The following is a 19128-nucleotide window of genomic DNA, read 5'->3' on the forward strand; positions in this document are numbered from 1 at the left end:
GTACTATATAGTTTTTCAAATTTTCCAGTAGCCAATCAAATTTTGGGAGCCTCCCATTTTAAAAACGGATCCGTCGGAAAAACGGATGCAACGGATGGTAAAACGTATGCAACGTATATAACGCATCCAGTATTTTCGACGGAAACGTTTAGCGGATTTGCGACGGATCCGTCGAAATGCTGGATGCGTGGCATACGTTTGTCACCGTTTTTCACTTTTTTGACGCATCCGTTTTTTCGGCAAAAAAACGGATTTGCGACGTAATGCAGTTAACGCTAGTGTGAAACTAGCCTAAGGGACAAAGGGATTGCGTATAAATGGGGGTTCCCCACTAAGCTCCTAGTCTCTTATAGAGGCAAAGTGATCCCTCTGATAAGTCCGGATGAGGGATGGGACTTTCTTAAATTCCTATCTGGCTGATGGATTTGTCTGAAATTTTTTGATACCTAAATTGGTCTCTCACACCTATTACGGGTGTAGCTGGGGGCTCATTACACGAGTTTTTCCCCTTTTGATAGAAGAGATCTCATCAAGAGTGAGATCCTTCAAGAGGACTTTAGAAAGTTCTCATATATCAAGTTTCAAGTATATTGGTTACTGTTATTGCTTGTTTCATTGTTTATAACGAAATTTTTCTTTTGTGTCAATCTTCTTAGAAATAAAGTTGTCCTGTGTTCAATGTCCCTGCGGAGCCTGTCATACAATGTCAGGGGTCTCAACAGTCCCTGGAAAAGATTCACGATATGGAAAGAGATCAGACAGAGCAAGGCAGACATCATATGCCTTCAGGAGGTAAAGCTGATCGAAAACAACCACCCTCCCTTCTCACATAAGAATTATCCGCACATCTTTTCCTCCCTACAACAAAAAAAAAAGGCTGGTGTGATTACCATAATCAAAGATTCTGTCCCTTTTCAGATGACTGAGGAAATCAAAGACACTCTAGGCAGATTCCATATTCTGGTCTGCTTAATTAATAATACTCCTTACACTATAGTCAATGTATACGCTCCACATCGTAGACAAATAAGCTTCCTTAACAAGATTCTAAAGAAAATCAAGACCCACCAAAAAGGAGTTCTGCTAGTGGTGGGAGATTTTAATATAGTCCCAAACGGGCATATTGACTCATCCTCAACCACCCGTCATCTAGCACCATCTATCAATAACTGGCTCAAAGAAAACGAACTTTACGACGTCTTCAGGTGCCTTAACTCCTCCTCACGGGAGTTCACACACTACTCTTCCGTACATAAGACCTCCTCAAGGATTGATTTAGTCCTGACGGACATCTTTTCTCTGAATAAATTTGAAAGTGTAGATATCCTTAACAAGTCATTTTCTGACCACTCCCCAGTTCTATCAAAACTTAATCTCTCCCAAATGCCACAAAATACCTTTTCATGGAAATGCAACGCCACTCTCCTCAATATCCCTGAATATAAATCTGAAATAGAAGAGACTATCAGAAATTATTTCAACGAAAACTCCACAGAGGGTATCAGTCCTTTCTCTTTGTGGAATGCCCATAAAGCGGTCCTGAGGGGTAAAATCATGCAGATTTCAGCTAGGTATAACAAAAAGAAAAGGGAGAATATAAAAAACCTACAAGAACAAATCAGAGTTAAAGAAGGAATACAAAATACCCTACACCGACCCTCATCAGATATCCACTTAGATATACTCAACCTTAGACAAAAACTAAAAACAGCCATCCTCTCTGAATACGATTCAGCAATAAAAATATCAAAATTTAAGGTCTATTCTTCTCTTAATAAACCGACGAAATTCATGCTAAATAGGCTAAAAAAAGAGAACTAGAAATAGAATTTCCAAAATTAAAAATGAGCAAGGCGAGATAAAATTTCACCCAAAGGAAATTGCCGACACCTTCGACGAGTATTATCATAGTCTCTATAACTTAAATATAGATCCCAATACCCAACGCCCAGACAAATCAATTATTAAAAATTTTTTGGAGAATGTACAAATTCCTGAAATAGACCCGGCAAATTTGGAGGTTCTGACCTCTCCGTTCCGTGTAGAAGAAATGAAAAACATAATACACAACCTCAAATTACAGAAATCCCCCGGACCCGACGGTTTTGTCGGCGAGTATTATAGAGCCTTCTCTGACATTTTATCCCCGTGCTTGGAGCAGGTCTTTAACAGTGCATCTATGCGTGGTTCCTTTCCAAAGGAAATGTTAGAGGCTACGATAGTCATGATTCCCAAGGGCCAGAGCGACACTGATAAGGTTCAAAATTATAGACCTATCTCACTTATTAATTGCGATCTGAAAATTTATGCAAAAATCTTAGCTGAAAGACTGAAGGAAGTTCTCCCTGGACTGATTCACAACGACCAGCTAGGTTTCATTTTGGGAAGACAGACCTCAGACGGAACCAGGAGGCTTCTAAACATAATAAATAAAATTAAAGCAAACCAATCCCCTTCACTATTGATTACGCTAGACGCGGAAAAAGCGTTTGACCGCATAAATTGGGACTACCTTAGGGCCGTCCTGGATCGCTTTGGCTTTGGTAGAGAACTGACCACATCTATATGTGAATAGGGGGAATATATGGGGAATAGTGATCACAAAATAATAAGTTTTCATGTAACCTTTAATAAGATGGGTAGTAGGGGGGTGACAAGGACACTAAACTTCAGGAGGGCAAATTTCCAACGGATGAGAGAGGATCTTGGTGCAATTAACTGGGACGATATCCTGAGACACAAAAATACACAAAGAAAATGGGAGACGTTTATTAGCATCCTGGATAGGACCTGTGCACAGTATATACCGTATGGGAATAAACATACTAGAAATAGGAGGAAACCAATATGGCTAAATAGAGCTGTAAGGGGCGCAATAAGGGACAAAAAGAAAGCATTTAGAGAATTAAAGGAAGTAGGTAGTGAGGAGGCATTAACCCCTTCACCCCCAAGGGTGGTTTGCACGTTAATGACCGGGCCAATTTTTACAATTCTGACCACTGTCCCTTTATGAAGTTATAACTCCGAAACGCTTCAACGGATCTTAGCGATTCTGAGAATGTTTTCTCGTGACATATTGTACTTCATGATAGTGGTAAAATTTCTTCGATATCACTTGCGTTTATTTGTGAAAAAATTGCCAAATTTTCAAAATTTTCGCCAATTTTCCTATTTTCCAACTTTGAATTTTTATTCTGGTAAACCAGAGAGTTATGTGACACAAAATAGTTAATAAATAACATTTCCCACATGTTTACTTTACATCAGCGCAATTTTGGAAACAACATTTTTTTTTTTTAGGAAGTTATAAGGGTTAAAATTTGAACAGCAATTTCTCATTTTTACAACATAATTTACAAAACCATTTTTTTTAGGGACCACCTCACATTTGAAGTCATTTTGAGGGGTCTATATGGCAGAAAATACCAAAAAGTGACACCATTCTGAAAACTGCACCCCTCAAGCTGCTCAAAACCACATTCAAGAAGTTTATTAACCCTTCAGGTGTTTCACAGCAGCAGAAGCAACATGGAAGGAAAAAATGAACATTTTACTTTTTAGTCACAAAAATGATCTTTCAGCAATAATTTTTTTAATTTCCCAAGGGTAAAAAGAGAAAATGGACCTTAAAAGTTGTTGCCCAATTTGTCCTGAGTACGCTGATACCCCACATGTGAGGGAGAACCACTTTTTGGGCGCACGGCAGAGCTCAGAAGGAAAGGAGCGTCGTTTGACATTTTCTAGCTAAAATTGGCTGCAATTGAAATCGGACGCCATGTCGTGTTTGGCCAGCCCCTGATGTGCCTAAACAGTGGAAACCCCCCATAGGTGACACCATTTTGGAAACTAGACCCCCTAAGGAACTTATCTAGATGCGTCGTGAGCACTTTTATCCCCCAAGTGCTTCACGAAAGTTTATAATGCCCGGGTGTGAAAATAAAAAATCCTATTTTTTCTACAAACATGATCGTTTAGTCCCCAATTTTTTATTTTCTCAAGGGTAGCAGGAGAAATTGGACCCCAAAAGTTGTTGTCCAATTTGTCCTGAGTACACTGATACCCCATATGTTGGGGGGAACCACTGTTTGGGCGCATGGCAGGGCTCAGAAGGAAAGGGGCGCCCTTTGACATTTTCAAGCTAAAATTGGCTGGAATTGAGATCGGAGGCCATGTCGTGTTTGGCGAGCCCCTGATGTGCCTAAACAGTGGAAACCCCCTATAAGTGACCCCATTTTGGAAACTAGACCCCCTAAGGAACTTATCTAGATGTGTCGTGAGCACTTTTATCCCCCAAGTGCTTCACGAAAGTTTATAACGCCCAGGCGTGAAAATAAAAAATCCTATTTTTTCCCCACAAAAATGATCTTTCAGTCCCCAATTTTTTATTTTCCCAAGGGTAACAAGAGAAATTGGACCCCAAAAGTTGCTGTTCATTTTGTTCTGAGTACGCTGGTACCCCATATGTGGGAAAAAACTGTTTGGGCACTTCGGGACTCAGAAGGGAAGCAGTGACGATTTGGAATGCAGACTTTGATGGACTGGTTCTGACGGCGTCATGTTCCGTTTGCAGAGCCCCTGATGTGCCTAAACAGTAAAAAAAACCCACAAGTGACATCATTTTGGAACCTAGACCCCCATGGAACTTACTTAGATGTGCCCCCTCTTTGGAACTAATCTACTGGTTCCTAATTAGTAGTGCATGGAGGTGTGGTACAATTTGAAGCAGTCCTTCATACACAGGCCAGGTTTGTCGGGGCAGGTGTCGCATTGATAGATGGTGTCCTTGCGTACTCCTCGTTTGTAGCACACTCGGCACCTTTTTTGCGGCTTACCTTTTCTACCAGTTGGCGGGACCACCCCCGGAAAATGCTGACCTGGTACAATACGAGCACCCTCAGTTCCGGAAGTACTGGGGCCCGCTCCTTCCCTCGTGCCAAACATCAGGGCCTTAACCACTACCTCCTGGAACTGAAGGTACGTCGTATTGGTGTGGCGTGCACATCGTGACAGCAGGAAAGCGTTAAGCATTGCCATTTGTACGATGTACACCGACAGCTTTTTGTACCACACCTTGGCCTTCCTCAAAGCACTGTACGGTTGGAGGAGTTGATCAGAGAGATCAACGCCCCCCATGTTTTTGTTGTACCCCAGTACACAGTCCGGTTTGCAGACCTGTGTAGAGGTACCCCGTACAGTGCTGAGGGCGCTGCCATCACCGTGTATGGTGGTCAACAGAAGGACATCCCTCTTGTCCTTGTACTTGACCACCAGCAGGTGGTCGCTACATTGGGCTTTGCTCTCACCTTTTCTGAGCATCTGCCCAAGTAGCGTCTTCGGGAGGCCTCTCTGATTTTTGTGGACAGTACCGCAGGCTGCGGTACCTCGCGTAGAGAGGGATTTGTAGAGTGGGATGCTGGAATAAAAGTTATCGGTGTAGAGGTGATAACCTTTATCCAGCAGTGGGTGCACCAAATCCCACACTATTTTCCCACTCACTCCCAAGACAGGGGGACACTCAGGCGGTTCAATCCTGCTGTCCTTCCCTTCGTAAACTCTAAAGCTGTGGGTGTACCCTGAGGTACTCTCACACAGCTTGTAGAGTTTGATTCCGTACCTGGCCCTTTTGCTGGGCAGGTATTGACGGAATCTGAGCCGCCCCTTAAAATGAACCAAGGACTCATACACACAGATGTCCCTTTTGGGCACGTACACTTCAGCAAACTTTTTGCTGAAGTGTTCGATGACCGGACGAACTTTGAACAGACGGTCAAAATTGGGGTCATCTCGTGCGGGACACTGTGCATTATCGGAATAATGCAAGGATTTGTGGATGGCCTCAAAACGCGTCCGAGCCATGACCATTCGGCACACTGGAGTGTTATATAAAATATCCACACTCCAATATTGCCGAAGTTCTGGCTTCTTCACGATCCCCATGTGGAGGACCAGGCCCCAAAACTGCATCATTTCAACTGCGTCTACAGGAGACCAGTTAGAAAATGATGAACTGGGGTTTTGCTCCAAAAATTGCCAAGCATATAAATTAGTTTGCTCCACCATGAGGTTAATAAAATCCTCAGAGAAAAAGACTTTGAAAAAGTCTATTTCTGTGAGGCCGGTGGTGTCAAACCTGATTCCTGATTCTGCCACAAAATCAGGAATCAGTGGCTCGTAATTTTCGGGGGGCGAGGTCCATATGGGGTCCGAAGAAGGGCGCGCTGGTTCATCTTCAGGAGTGGGTGCTGCGTCATCTTCTCTCCTGGGGCGTCTGCGAGGTGGTTCCGCAGGACCCGAGGAGGAAGATGAGGAGGAGGAGGAAGAGGATGAAGAATCTGAAGAGTAAAGGAATGTGGGATCCTCTCCCTCGCTATCAGTGTCGGAGGCAAGAAAAGAATATGCCTCCTCTGCTGAATAGCGCTGCTGGGACGAACGGGACGAACGGGACATTTTTTGTGTCAGTATGGTGCTTGGGTGCAATTTATTGGAACTATGTGTACGTGTGGGGGGGGGTAGTGTTTGGTGCAAACTTCTGAAAAGTAAAAGCTAAAAGAAAAAAAGCAAATAGGGAAAAAAAATACCTGTGAAAGGAAAAGTCTAAAACAGCAGGCCCTAGCTCTGATAAGTGAACTGCGTCACTTATCAAAGTTCGGCGCCTGCTGGGTGTGTGAATGGGGATGTGGAAAAAACGCCAGGCACGAGAGCTCTGATAAGTGAACCGAGTCACTTATCAAAGTTCGGCGGCGGCGGCTGGGTGCGCGGACGGGGATGTGAAAAAAAAAAAAGAAACGAAAGGCACGGCTTCAGACGCAGCGGCGGGGTGCGCGGACGGGGATGTGGAAAAAAACAAAAAGAAACGAAAGGCATGGGTTCAGACGCAGCGGCGGGGTGCGCGGACGTGGATGTGGAAAAAAAAAAAAGAAACGAAAGGCACGGCTTCAGACGCAGCGGCGGGGTGCGCGGACGGGGATGTGGAAAAAAAACAAAAAGAAACGAAAGGCACGGCTTCAGACGCAGCGGCGGGGTGCGCGGACGGGGATGTGGAAAAAAACAAAAAGAAACGAAAGGCATGGGTTCAGACGCAGCGGCGGGGTGCGCGGACGGGGATGTGGAAAAAAAAAAAAGAAACGAAAGGCACGGCTTCAGACGCAGCGGCGGGGTGCGCGGACGGGGATGTGGAAAAAAAACAAAAAGAAACGAAAGGCACGGCTTCAGACGCAGCGGCGGGGTGCGCAGACGGGGTTGTGGAAAAAAACAAAAAGAAACGAAAGGCACGGCTTCAGACGCAGCGGCGGGGTGCGCGGACGGGGATGTGGAAAAAAAAAAAAAGAAACGAAAGGCACGGCTTCAGACGCAGCGGCGGGGTGCGCGGACGGGGATGTGGAAAAAAACAAAAAGAAACGAAAGGCACGGGTTCAGACGCAGCGGCGGGGTGCGCGGACGGGGATGTGGAAAAAAACAAAAAGAAACGAAAGGCACGGCTTCAGACGCAGCGGCGGGGTGTGCGCAAGGGGATGTGGAGGAGAAAAGTGAGCACGAGTGTTGATCGGTGAAATGCGTCACCAATCAACGCTCGGCGGCACTAAGGGGGGTGAAAAAGAAAAGAGAGCACGAGTGTTGATCGTGAACTGCGTCACCAATCAACGCTCGGCGGCTGCTAAATTTGGGCACGGACGGACGCGGCGCAAAGTGAGGGGGAAGGGGGGATGGGGGGTAAGGGGGGATGGGGGGTAAGGGGGGATGGGGGGGGTAAAGGGGGATGGGGGGGGGTAAGGGGGGATGGGGGGGTAAGAAAGATCGGGCCGGGATCGGGGTATCAACACTTACGGTTGTAGTCTCTCTTCTTTCTTCTGTCTTCTTTCTTCTCTTTTGTTTTTTTAGCGAGAATTGTGGTGTCACAGGCTACTGTGGCACCACAAGTCTCAGCACAGGAGGGGGATCTGACAGCGTGACCGCTCTGCAGGAACCCTCACCAAGTGTGAGGATTCCTGCAGAGCAGTCAGACAGGTCAGGGACAGGTGAGACAGGTCACAGAGCGGTCACACCGCTGCTGTGACCTGTGATTGGTGGGATCGATGATCACATCGATCCCACCAATCAGGGGAGGCCCTGGTGACGCCGGTGTTGCTAGGCACCAGCCTATGATCAGAGCTCACAGCTCCGATCATAGGCAGGTCACCGGCAGGTCACCAGTAGGTGACCGGCAGGTGACCGGTAGGTCACCCCCAGGACACCATCAGGGCACAGCGCGGGCACACCGCTGCTGTGCCCTCTGAATGGCAGAGGATCCGGAGATGAGGCAGGGCACAGGCAACCATTTCATTCATATTCAAGCAGGGCACAGCGCGGTAACACCGCCGCTGTGCCCCTCCATTGGCGCGATCGATGTGATCGTCGATCGCGCCAATGCGGCGGGTCTGTGCCCTGATTGACGCGATCGACGATCACATCGATCGCGCCAATCAGCTGCAGGATCCGGACCTATGAGGAGGCAGGGCAGGGCAGAGGGGGCGCCGGTCCAGGCAGGGCACAGCGCGGTAATACCGCCGCTGTGCCCTGCGATTGGCGCGATCGATGTGATCGTCGATCGCGCCAATCCGGGGGGTTTTGGCCGGTGCCTGGCGTTGCCAGGCACCGGCCCCAGGATCGAGTACATCGGTACTCGATCCTAGCCTGGGACCTCACTGTTTCAGCCAATCTGATTGGCTGAAACAGTGAGAAAGGCTGTGATTCGCTGTTCAGAATTGAACAGCCAATCACAGCGATCGGGAGGCCGGGGGGGCGGCGCCATACCCCGAAATGCCGAGGCCATCTTCCCCCAGGTGAGATGGCGTCGGAATTTTAATGCGATCACCGCGACTTAAGTCGCGGTGTCGCATTAAAGGGCATGACGTACTATCCCGTCGGCGGTCATACGGGCCCACCCCACCTCGACGGGATAGTACGTCGGATGTCAGGAAGGGGTTAAATAAATACAGAAAATTAAATAAATTCTGTAAAAAACAAATCAAGGCAGCAAAGATTGAGACAGAGAGACTCATTGCCAGAGAGAGTAAAAATAATCCCAAAATATTCTTTAACTATATAAATAGTAAGAAACTAAAAAATGACAGTGTTGGCCCCCTTAAAAATAGTCTGGGGGAAATGGTGGATGAGGATGAGGAAAAAGCCAATATGCTAAATGACTTTTTTTCATCAGTATTTATAAAAGAAAATCTCATGGCAGACAAAATGACTAGTGATAAAAATTCCCCATTAAATGTCACCTGCTTAACCCAGCAGGAAGTACAGCGGCGTCTAAAAATAACTAAAATTGACAAATCTCCGGGCCCGGATGGGATACACCCCCGAGTACTGCAGGAACTAAGTACAGTCATTGATAGACCATTATTTTTAATCTTTAAAGACTCCATAATAACAGGGTCTGTACCACAGGACTGGCGTATAGCAAATGTGGTGCCAATATTCAAAAAAGGGGCAAAAACTGAACTGGGTAATTATAGGCCAGTAAGCTTAACCTCTACTGTGGGTAAAATCCTGGAGGGCATTCTAAGGGATGCTATACTGGAGTATCTGAAGAGGAATAACCTCATGACCCAGTATCAGCATGGGTTTACTAGGGACCGTTCATGTCAGACTAATTTGATCAGCTTCTATGAAGAGGTAAGTTCCGGACTGGACCAAGGGAACCCAGTGGACGTAGTGTATATGGACTTTTCCAAAGCTTTTGATACGGTGCCACACAAAAGGTTGTAACATAAAATGAGAGTAATGGGGATAGGGGAAAATATGTGTAAGTGGGTTGAGAGCTGGCTCAGGGATAGGAAACAAAGGGTGGTTATTAATGGAGCACACTCGGACTGGGTTGCGGTTAGCAGTGGGGTACCACAGGGGTCAGTATTGGGCCCTCTTCTTTTTAACATATTTATTAATGACCTTGTAGGGGGCATTCAGAGTAGAATTTCAATATTTGCAGATGACACTAAACTCTGCAGGGTAATCAATACAGGGGAGGACAATTTTATATTACAGGATGATTTATGTAAACTAGAAGCTTGGGCTGATAAATGGCAAATGAGCTTTAATGGGGATAAATGTAAGGTCATGCACTTGGGTAGAAGTAATAAGATGTATAACTATGTGCTTAATTCTAAAACTCTGGGCAAAACCGTCAATGAAAAAGACCTGGGTATATGGGTGGATGACAAACTCATATTCAGTGGCCAGTGTCAGGCAGCTGCTACAAAGGCAAATAAAATAATGGGAGGTATTAAAAGAGGCATAGATGCTCATGAGGAGAACATAATTTTACCTGTATACAAGTCACTAGTTCGACCACACTTAGAATACTGTGCACAGTTCTGGTCTCCGGTGTATAAGAAAGACATAGCTGAACTGGAGCGGGTGCAGAGAAGAGCGACCAAGGTTATTAGAGGACTGGGGGGTCTGCAATACCAAGATAGGTTATTACACTTGGGGCTATTTAGTTTGGAAAAACGAAGGCTAAGGGGTGATCTTATTTTAATGTATAAATATATGAGGGGACAGTACAAAGACCTTTCTGATGATCTTTTTAATCATAGACCTGAGACAGGGACAAGGGGGCATCCTCTACGTCTGGAGGAAAGAAGGTTTAAGCATAATAACAGACGCGGATTCTTTACTGTAAGAGCAGTGAGACTATGGAACTCTCTGCCGTATGATGTTGTAATGAGTGATTCATTAATTAAATTTAAGAGGGGACTGGATACTTTTCTGGAAAAGTATAATGTTACAGGGTATATACACTAGATTCCTTGATAAGGCGTTGATCCAGGGAACTAGTCTGATTGCCGTATGTGGAGTCGGGAAGGAATTTTTTTCCCCATGGTGGAGTTACTCTTTGCCACATGGTTTTTTTTTGCCTTCCTCTGGATCAACATGTTAGGGCATGTTAGGTTAGGCTATGGGTTGAACTAGATGGACTTACAGTCTTCCTTCAACCTTAATAACTATGTAACTATGTAACTATATTTGCTTTGTATTCCTCCCCTAGCGCGCGGATATATGTTAATAACCAGTTTTCCAAAACATTTTCAATAAATAACGGCACCAGACAAGGGTGCCCACTATCCCCGCTTTTATTTGCATTGGCAATAGAGCTGTTGGCGATCCAAATTAGGAATAACATATTGATCAGGGGTATTGATACTGCTCGCCGACAACACAAAATCAGTCTGTTCGCGGATGACTTGCTGCTGTCTCTCTCTGACCCAATCTCATCCATTACTACTTTGCTTGAAATCTTGGAATCCTTCTCTGAGGTTTCCTATTTCAAAATTAACAGGAAAAAATCCAAAATTCTCCAATTTAACTTGGATAAACAATCTGAAAAAATCTTGAGAGAGAGGATGGGTTTCATTTGGGAAGAGACTGAAATATCCTACTTGGGAATAACCTTCTCCAAAAATTTCACGTCAACAGTCAAAAATAATATTGAAAGGGTACTGCAAGTTATCTCACAAGATTTTCAAACTTGGAGTAAAACAGAGTTGTCTTGGACAGGAAGAGTACTCGCAGTTAAAACTATAGCTCTACTTAAAATTTTTTATTTATTTCGGTCGCTCCCTCTACTGATCCCTTCCTCCCTTTTAAGTAAGCTACAAACATCGATAAATTCATTTATATGGGGCAGTGGAAGAGCGAGGGTGGCTTGCAGTATTTTTTACAAACATAAATCCAGAGGTGGTTTGGGCCTGCCCAATGTTCAAGCCTATTACTATAGTAATCTTATAAAACAAAGTTTAAATTGGTTTAAACACTCAGATGTGCCAGCCTGGGTAGACTTGGAAGCTTCACGTAATAAATACCGCCCCTTAAAATTTTGTGTATACAACAAAATATTTAAATCCAGATCCTCAATTTCATCCTCTTCTCATCCCATCATCGAAGCTATCTCTGTCTCATGGACCAAGCTAGCAAGATTAAAAAGGGGCAATAAAGACTCAGAACTCTTATATAACTTTCCACTTACATTACTAGCAGATATATTCAACTCACAACTCCCAACAAAATGGTCGGAACTGGGTATCAGAACAATCAGGGATATTTACAATGGCAAGTTCATCACCTTTCAAAGTTTCAAGAGAAAGTTCAGTCCTCAGACTTTATGGAATACATTATGATAAAAGAGCAAATAGGCAAATTCTTAAAAGGCTCACATTCAAAAGCAGAAGTGGTAGTCAGGCTTCTTAACAACACCAATCACAAAACTTTCTGGAGCACAAGGTACATTTATGATTTTTTCAATAACGATAATAGCTTTACCAAGAACTCTTATATGATACGCTGGGAGAAAGATTTAAGAACCTCCTTCAGCGAAGAGTCTTGGGAAAGGGCCTTGATTAACTCTTACGCTTCTAATATTTCCTTAACTCTTCGCGAATCTTTCTTTAAAATACTGGCTAGGTGGTATTTGACCCCTGTGAGGCTCTCCCACTTTAACAAATCACAGTCTTCTCTCTGTTGGAGAGATTGTGGGTACCCCGGGAGCTTGCTCCATATTTTCTGGAGCTGTCCAAAAATCAAACCACTGTGGACTCAGGTTTCTAACTACATCAGTAACACACTTGACAAAGAATTCCAACTTACTTCTCAGATTGCCTTGCTCTCTATGGATCTGGACGATATACATCCTTCAATGAGATATGTGATCATACACCTACTATTAGTAACTAAAAATATGATTGCTTTCTATTGGAGGAGGACGGCAATACCGGGATTCCCTGACATTGTTGACAGGCTTCGTCTTCATAGTTCTCTGGAATACAGATTTGCGGTCATAAAAGAAAGCTTACCTAAATACGGATTGAAGTGGGATAAATGGAATACTAGATATCCTCAAACTTAGTTCCATTCTACACTCTAACTGATGTTAATACACTTAACACACCAAATGTTTTGTTTCTTTTAGGTTTGTCCATATTTCATGGACCTCTGAATGAGGTTTCTGGTTAGGAATCAATATTTAGAGTCTTGTTTACTTGTTTATTTAGAAATAAGTTATGACTTATATCATTAACAAATATTTATACTAAAGTTCTCAAGTTCTCCTCTCCCTGGTTCCCCCCCATTCCCATCTCCTTTTCCTTTACCTTCTATTCCCCTTCCTTTTCCTCCGCATTGCCCCTATACCTTCCCTCCCTTCCATACAAAATTTAAAAATGTTTTTTGTATATGTTATCTGCCTCATATAACATTAATAAAATTATTTGAACAAAAACATATCATGAAAAAAATAAACGGATTAAAAAAATGTAGTGTGAATGAGGCCTGATTTAGGTGTGGAATGTAAACCACTCTAAAATCAAAACATTTTGTGAACTTTTACCTGACCCAGCACTGACCTGCTTGTTTGCAAGTTTTGTTGCAGATGTAACAATTTTCATGTCAGGTGTCCTGCAAGTTATATTTGACTAGCTCTTATTCCATCTTTACATCAGAGTATAGCAGTGTCTAAAATCTCTGCAATAAGAGAGGTGTACTACACAAAAAAAATCAGTCCGCTTCCACAGCAATTCACTTTCTACAAGTATGAATTCAGTTATATCTAAACGTGGGAAGAAGTTGGTCTACGAGAATCACATTTACGTATTTTCCAAACAAACGGCTGATGATGTCCATTCCATCTGGTTGTGTGAAAAACGGTCGACTTGCAAGGGACGTGTTTGGACCAATGAAGCATAGCTCCCAACCATCCCTCATTGTGCGGGACTGTCCCGGTTTTGATGCTTTTCCCCGCTGTCCCGCACGGGACACTCTGCTTCCAGCAGACAACAGGAGAAGCAGCCGTCACACGCCCCCTTGTGTTAGACCACACCCCTTCCCCTTCCGTATGTTCCTGAGTCTTCCAGCATGCATGTGCGGTACAGTTCAGAGAGGGAGAGAGAGGGGACACGTATCAGCCGGTCATCCCTGCACCCGCAGAGCCTTACACCACATATTGGCGCCTGCTGTGCGCACAGGACCTTGATGAGGTCACAGGAGGGGAGGAGTCAGGGGTCACATGATCAGGACCTCCATGGATTGCAAGACTCGGCTGTGTTGGTTGCCAACTTGCCATGGTGCTGCTGGATGAGGTAAGTAAGCTGCCTTGTGTGGGGTAAGAAGGTGTTTACAGTGTGGATGTAGCAGAGCCATGTGTGTACGAGCTGTATAGAGTGGAGCCGTGTGTATGAGGTGTATGGAGCGGAGCTGAATGTGTACGAGGTGTACACCTCAGAGCCGTGTGTGTATGAGGTGTATGGAGCGGAGCTGAATGTGTACAAGGTGTACGGAGCAGAGCTATGTGTGTACGAGGTGTATGGAGCAGAGCAGTGTGTGTACGAGGTGTATGGAGCGGAGCTAAATGTGTATGGAGCAGAGCTGAATGTGTATGAGGTAGACGGAGCAGACCCGTGTGTGTATGAGGTGTATGTAGCAGAGCTAAATGTGTACGAGGTGTATGGAGCGGAGCTAAATGTATATGGAGCGGAGCTAAATGTGTACGAGGTGTATGGAGCAGAGCACATGTGTACGGAGTAGAGCCGTGTGTGCAAAGCGTACCGAGTGCAGCCACGTGTGTAGGAGTAGCTATGTGTGGCCATTATACGGTACGAAGTATCATGTGCAGTCATTATACAGTATGGAGCATCATGTGGGGCCATTATACAGTATGGAGCATCATGTGGGGCCATTATACAGTATGGAGCATCATGTGGGGCCATTATACAGTATGGAGCATCATGTGGGGCCATTATACAGTATGGAGCACTGTGTGGCCATTATACAGTATTGAGCATCATGTGTGGCCATTATACAGTATGGAGCACTGTGTGGCCATATTTTTTTGTTTATAATTATGAAAGTGTGATCAGCAGTGCTAAATGGGTGTGGTTGGGACGTGGATATGGGTGTGACTAGTTATGAATGGGTGTGGTCAGAGGCGTGGCCTAAAATTTGCCGCGGCACGTGTTGTGCACCGCAAACTTTGTCCCTCTTTCCCATCTTCAAAAGTTGGGAGGTATGATGAAGCATCTGGTGAAGTGGTAAAAGTAACCAATCCCCACAACCACGCAGCAGAAGCAGCAAGACCTGAAGCAATCCGACTGTGAGGCGGTCACAAGGGCAAGGACAACACAGAAGACACCACAACAGATTCTCACAGAAGTCATTTCAGGAGCCCATTCTAATGTTGTAGCACTTCTCCCAAAGAAAGCATCACTGAAGAGAACAATACGATTATCAAGGCAACTTGGTAATTTTCCAAGGTTGCCCCAACCCCTTGATCAACTTGTTATTCCCCAGGAGTTCCAGGGGATCAATATTGATGGCATCCAGCAGCAGTTCCTTCTGCATGACTCTGGTAAGCATTTAACATTTCTATTATACACCAAAGGAACCAGAGTATATAATTCACCACCACATGATCTTTTTTAAAAAGTCAATTTTTATTTAAATATTCAATATAAAAGACAATATAACAAAGATTTATATAATAAAGGAGAACAAAAACTGAGCACTCAAAGGGGGAATCACTGCTCCATTAATATGACTTGGTGTAGCATGTGTCCGTATATTTGGAAAAGGATATCATTATTATTGGTGTTAGAAAATAGGGAATCACGCTTGTATCACAAGCTAATTAACACCACATAATCACCAGCAGCATACAAAAAATCACGACATCATTGCTTACCCATTGTAGGTCCAGCTGGAAGCAGTGGTCCACCCTAAGACCCCTGACGCGCGTTTCGCGTTTTGATGGCTTTTTCAAAGGGGATATCCCCTTTGAAAAAGCCATCAAAACGCGAAACGCGCGTCAGGGGTCTTAGGGTGGACCACTGCTTCCAGCTGGACCTACAATGGGTAAGCAATGATGTCGTGATTTTTTGTATGCTGCTGGTGATTATGTGGTGTTAATTAGCTTGTGATACAAGCGTGATTCCCTATTTTCTAACACCAATAATAATGATATCCTTTTCCAAATATACGGACACATGCTACACCAAGTCATATTAATGGAGCAGTGATTCCCCCTTTGAGTGCTCAGTTGTTGTTCTCCTTTATTATATAAATCTTTGTTATATTGTCTTTTATATTGAATATTTAAATAAAAATTGACTTTTTAAAAAAGATCATGTGGTGGTGAATTATATACTCTGGTTCCTTTGGTGTATAATCTGATTTTTGAGTATTTCACCTGGCAATGTGCCGATTTATCATATGGGAAAGGTTTTAAATCATATACCTTTGGCCCTTGTGAATATGCAGTGCTGGATTGCTTTCGTTTGTATATTAACATTTCTATTATGCAGAATTATTGCAAAGTTTATGTTGCACACATGTGAAAAATTATATATTACAATGTTCTGATATAGGATACTATGTGATTTTTTTTTTTTTTTTGCTTTAAAGGGAAACTTTGAGGATAGTATAATGTAGGATGAGACCTATTGATTCCCATTATGCCTCACTTGTTTAGTTGCAGTCTAATTCTCTGCTCAGCTTCAAAGTAGAAGTCCTACCTTTAAGATACAGTGGTCTGCCATGTTCATAAGCAGAGTGGTAACCTTATCCATCAACCTTGATTTGCAGGTATCCAGCCATTGTCAATCACAGCCAGAGGACATGGTTGTCGCATCAAACCAGCATCACTAGATGTTAATTTTAGTGTAGAATTTTCTGCTATAAATTAGCTGCAGATTGTCTGCTGTAACTAGTTAGTGCATGTGAATGGAACTTAAGAGAGCTTTTCCCCAGTTCACACAGTTCACGTCGCAGCTGTAGACTTCCAACCTCCGTTCCATCAAATCGCCAACACTAAAACATTAGCATCAGCAGCAGCAGCAGTGGTAGTGAGTGTGGAAGAAGCAATTTCTGTGAGTCATTTGACAGTTTTTTTTTTTGTTTTGTTTTTTAGACCAGCTGGTGCACCAGCACAACAGAGTCCAAGTCTTACATGTGATGAACGAGTGGAGAGAATGTTGCAGGAGTATCTAGAACTAAATATCAATACCATCAGGGAGGGTTTAGACCCTTTCACATTTTGGTCTTCCAAAATGGAGGAGTGGCCTGAGCATGCCTCACATGCCTTGGAGGTTTTATCATGCCCTGCAGCCAGCGTTCTCTCAGAATGTGTCTTCAGCGCTGCTGGTGGTGTCCTGTCAGATAAGTGCATATGGTTGTCCCCTGATAGTGTTGACGGCCTAACTGTAATTAAGATGAACAAGTCATTGATCTCCAAGGACTTTTGCACTCCAATCGTAGACTGTACACACTAGGTGATACTGCATTTTTTAGTGTGATACATTAATGTCACGTAACTGCACTCTGTGATATCTTTAGTGTCGCTTCTGTGGCTGCTGCTGATGTTAATACAAATTTGTGGAAATGTGAACAGTCATTGTTGGTCTACATCTGCTGAGTTAGCTGTAGTGGAAGACGTGTCTATCCAAATTATGCTATTTTTATTCTCGTGAAATTTATTCCACTTCGGTGGTGTCAGGCCCTAATTTTTTAAAATGTGAACACTGCAAAGTTGGGTGTACATCTGCTGTATTGGGTGTAGAGAAAGACCTGCCGGCCCCTATTACACTATTTTTACTGTGTTGAAATTGATGCCACTTTGGTGTCTGCCAATAATTTTTGGAAACGTGAACACTCCTTGTAGGGTGTCCATCTGCTGTATTGGGTGAAGAGAAAGACATGTCAGTCCTTATTCTACTATTTCTACTGTGGTGAAATTGATGCCACTTTGGTGATGTGTGCCAATAATTTTGGAAATGTGAACACTCCTTGCTGAATACCCATCTGCTGGATTGGGTGTAGAGAAAGACCTGTTGGTCCCCATTAGACCACTGTGGTGAAATTGATGCCACTTTTGTGGTGTAAGGCCCTCATTTCTTTAAATGTGAACACTCCGCTCCTTGTAGGGTGTCCATCTGCTGTATTGGGTGAAGAAAGACCTCTCAGTCCCTATTTTACTATTTCTACTGTGGTGAAAATGATGCCACTTTGGTGGTGTTTGTGAATAATTTTTGGAAATGTGAACACTCCTGGTTAGGCCTCCTTCATGTGTGTTGCCTGTAGCAGTAATCCTCCGAGACCATCAGGCCTCCAGTTCCTTGCCCTCAACTACCCGTGTTACTATCCTTACATTTTTCTGTCAATGGTAGTCTAGAAAACTGATATTTGTGCCACCTGAGTGTGGCTCAGCATGAAAGCAAGTAGAGGTGTTGCATGTGGTATCAGAGTTCCCAGTAAAGGGGCTCTACACTGCTCCCTCACCCACCTCGTCTTACAGAGACGTTCATTGAAAAGCTGTAAATGCTGTCCCAGACCCCAATACCTCATGCATGGCTGATTGCTGCAGTTTCATGCTGAAATTTGTACTGTGGTTAATCATGCCTCCCAACTTTTGAAGATGGGGAAAGAGGGACAAAGTTTGCGGTGCGCGCCGCGACAAATTTTAGGCCACGCCTCTGACCACACCCATTCATAATTAGTCACACCCATATCCACGTCCCAACCACACCCATTTAGCACTGCTGATCACAGTTTAATATACAATAATTATAAACAAAAAATATGGCCACACAGTGCTCCATACTGTATAATGGCCACACATGATCCTCCATACTGTATAATGACCGCACATGATGCTCCATACTCAGTAGCGTAGCTACTGGGGGGGCAGAGGGGGCCATCGCCCCGGGCCCTGTCACATGAAGGGGCCCACCGGGAGCCAGGGCCACTTGTGTGACGAGGCAGAACACTGCATAAGAGCAGTATAATGTCTGCTCCTATCTGACAGAGACTCTGCACGCTGGCTATTTGCACAGTGGCGGCTGCAGTCTCCCTCCTGCAGTAAATGGTTTTGTCTGACCTGATCATGAAGCTTTTCCCCAGCTGCAGTTTTCTTCACTCTGTGCACGCTGGGATTGGCTCAGGCATGCTGGGTCCTAGTGCCCACCTTGCATTTCACCTAGACACTTCCTGGTCCTGCCTGCAAACTTTATCAGTAAGTGCTGGGGATTGAACTCATTAGGTTTATAAAATTCAGGTATGTCGCTGTGATGTGAATGTGAGACCATTGGGGTATTGTGGGGGCTG

The 19128-nt window shown here is 44.2% G+C and overlaps 1 protein-coding gene across 1 annotated transcript in view; it reads left to right on the top strand.

The window, feature by feature from the left end:
* Positions 1–17297, top strand: part of LOC143775112 (zinc finger BED domain-containing protein 6-like) — a 38298-nt gene extending 21001 nt beyond the window's left edge. Inside the window, exon 4 of the mRNA XM_077262958.1 lies at positions 16937–17297. Coding sequence (XP_077119073.1) covers positions 16937–17297 — 361 coding nt within the window. The remainder of the gene's footprint in view (positions 1–16936) is intronic.
* The last annotated feature ends 1831 nt before the right edge of the window (positions 17298–19128 follow it).

The sequence above is a fragment of the Ranitomeya variabilis genome, chromosome 5, assembly GCF_051348905.1.
Source record: "Ranitomeya variabilis isolate aRanVar5 chromosome 5, aRanVar5.hap1, whole genome shotgun sequence".
Classification (NCBI taxonomy): Eukaryota; Metazoa; Chordata; class Amphibia; order Anura; family Dendrobatidae; genus Ranitomeya; species Ranitomeya variabilis.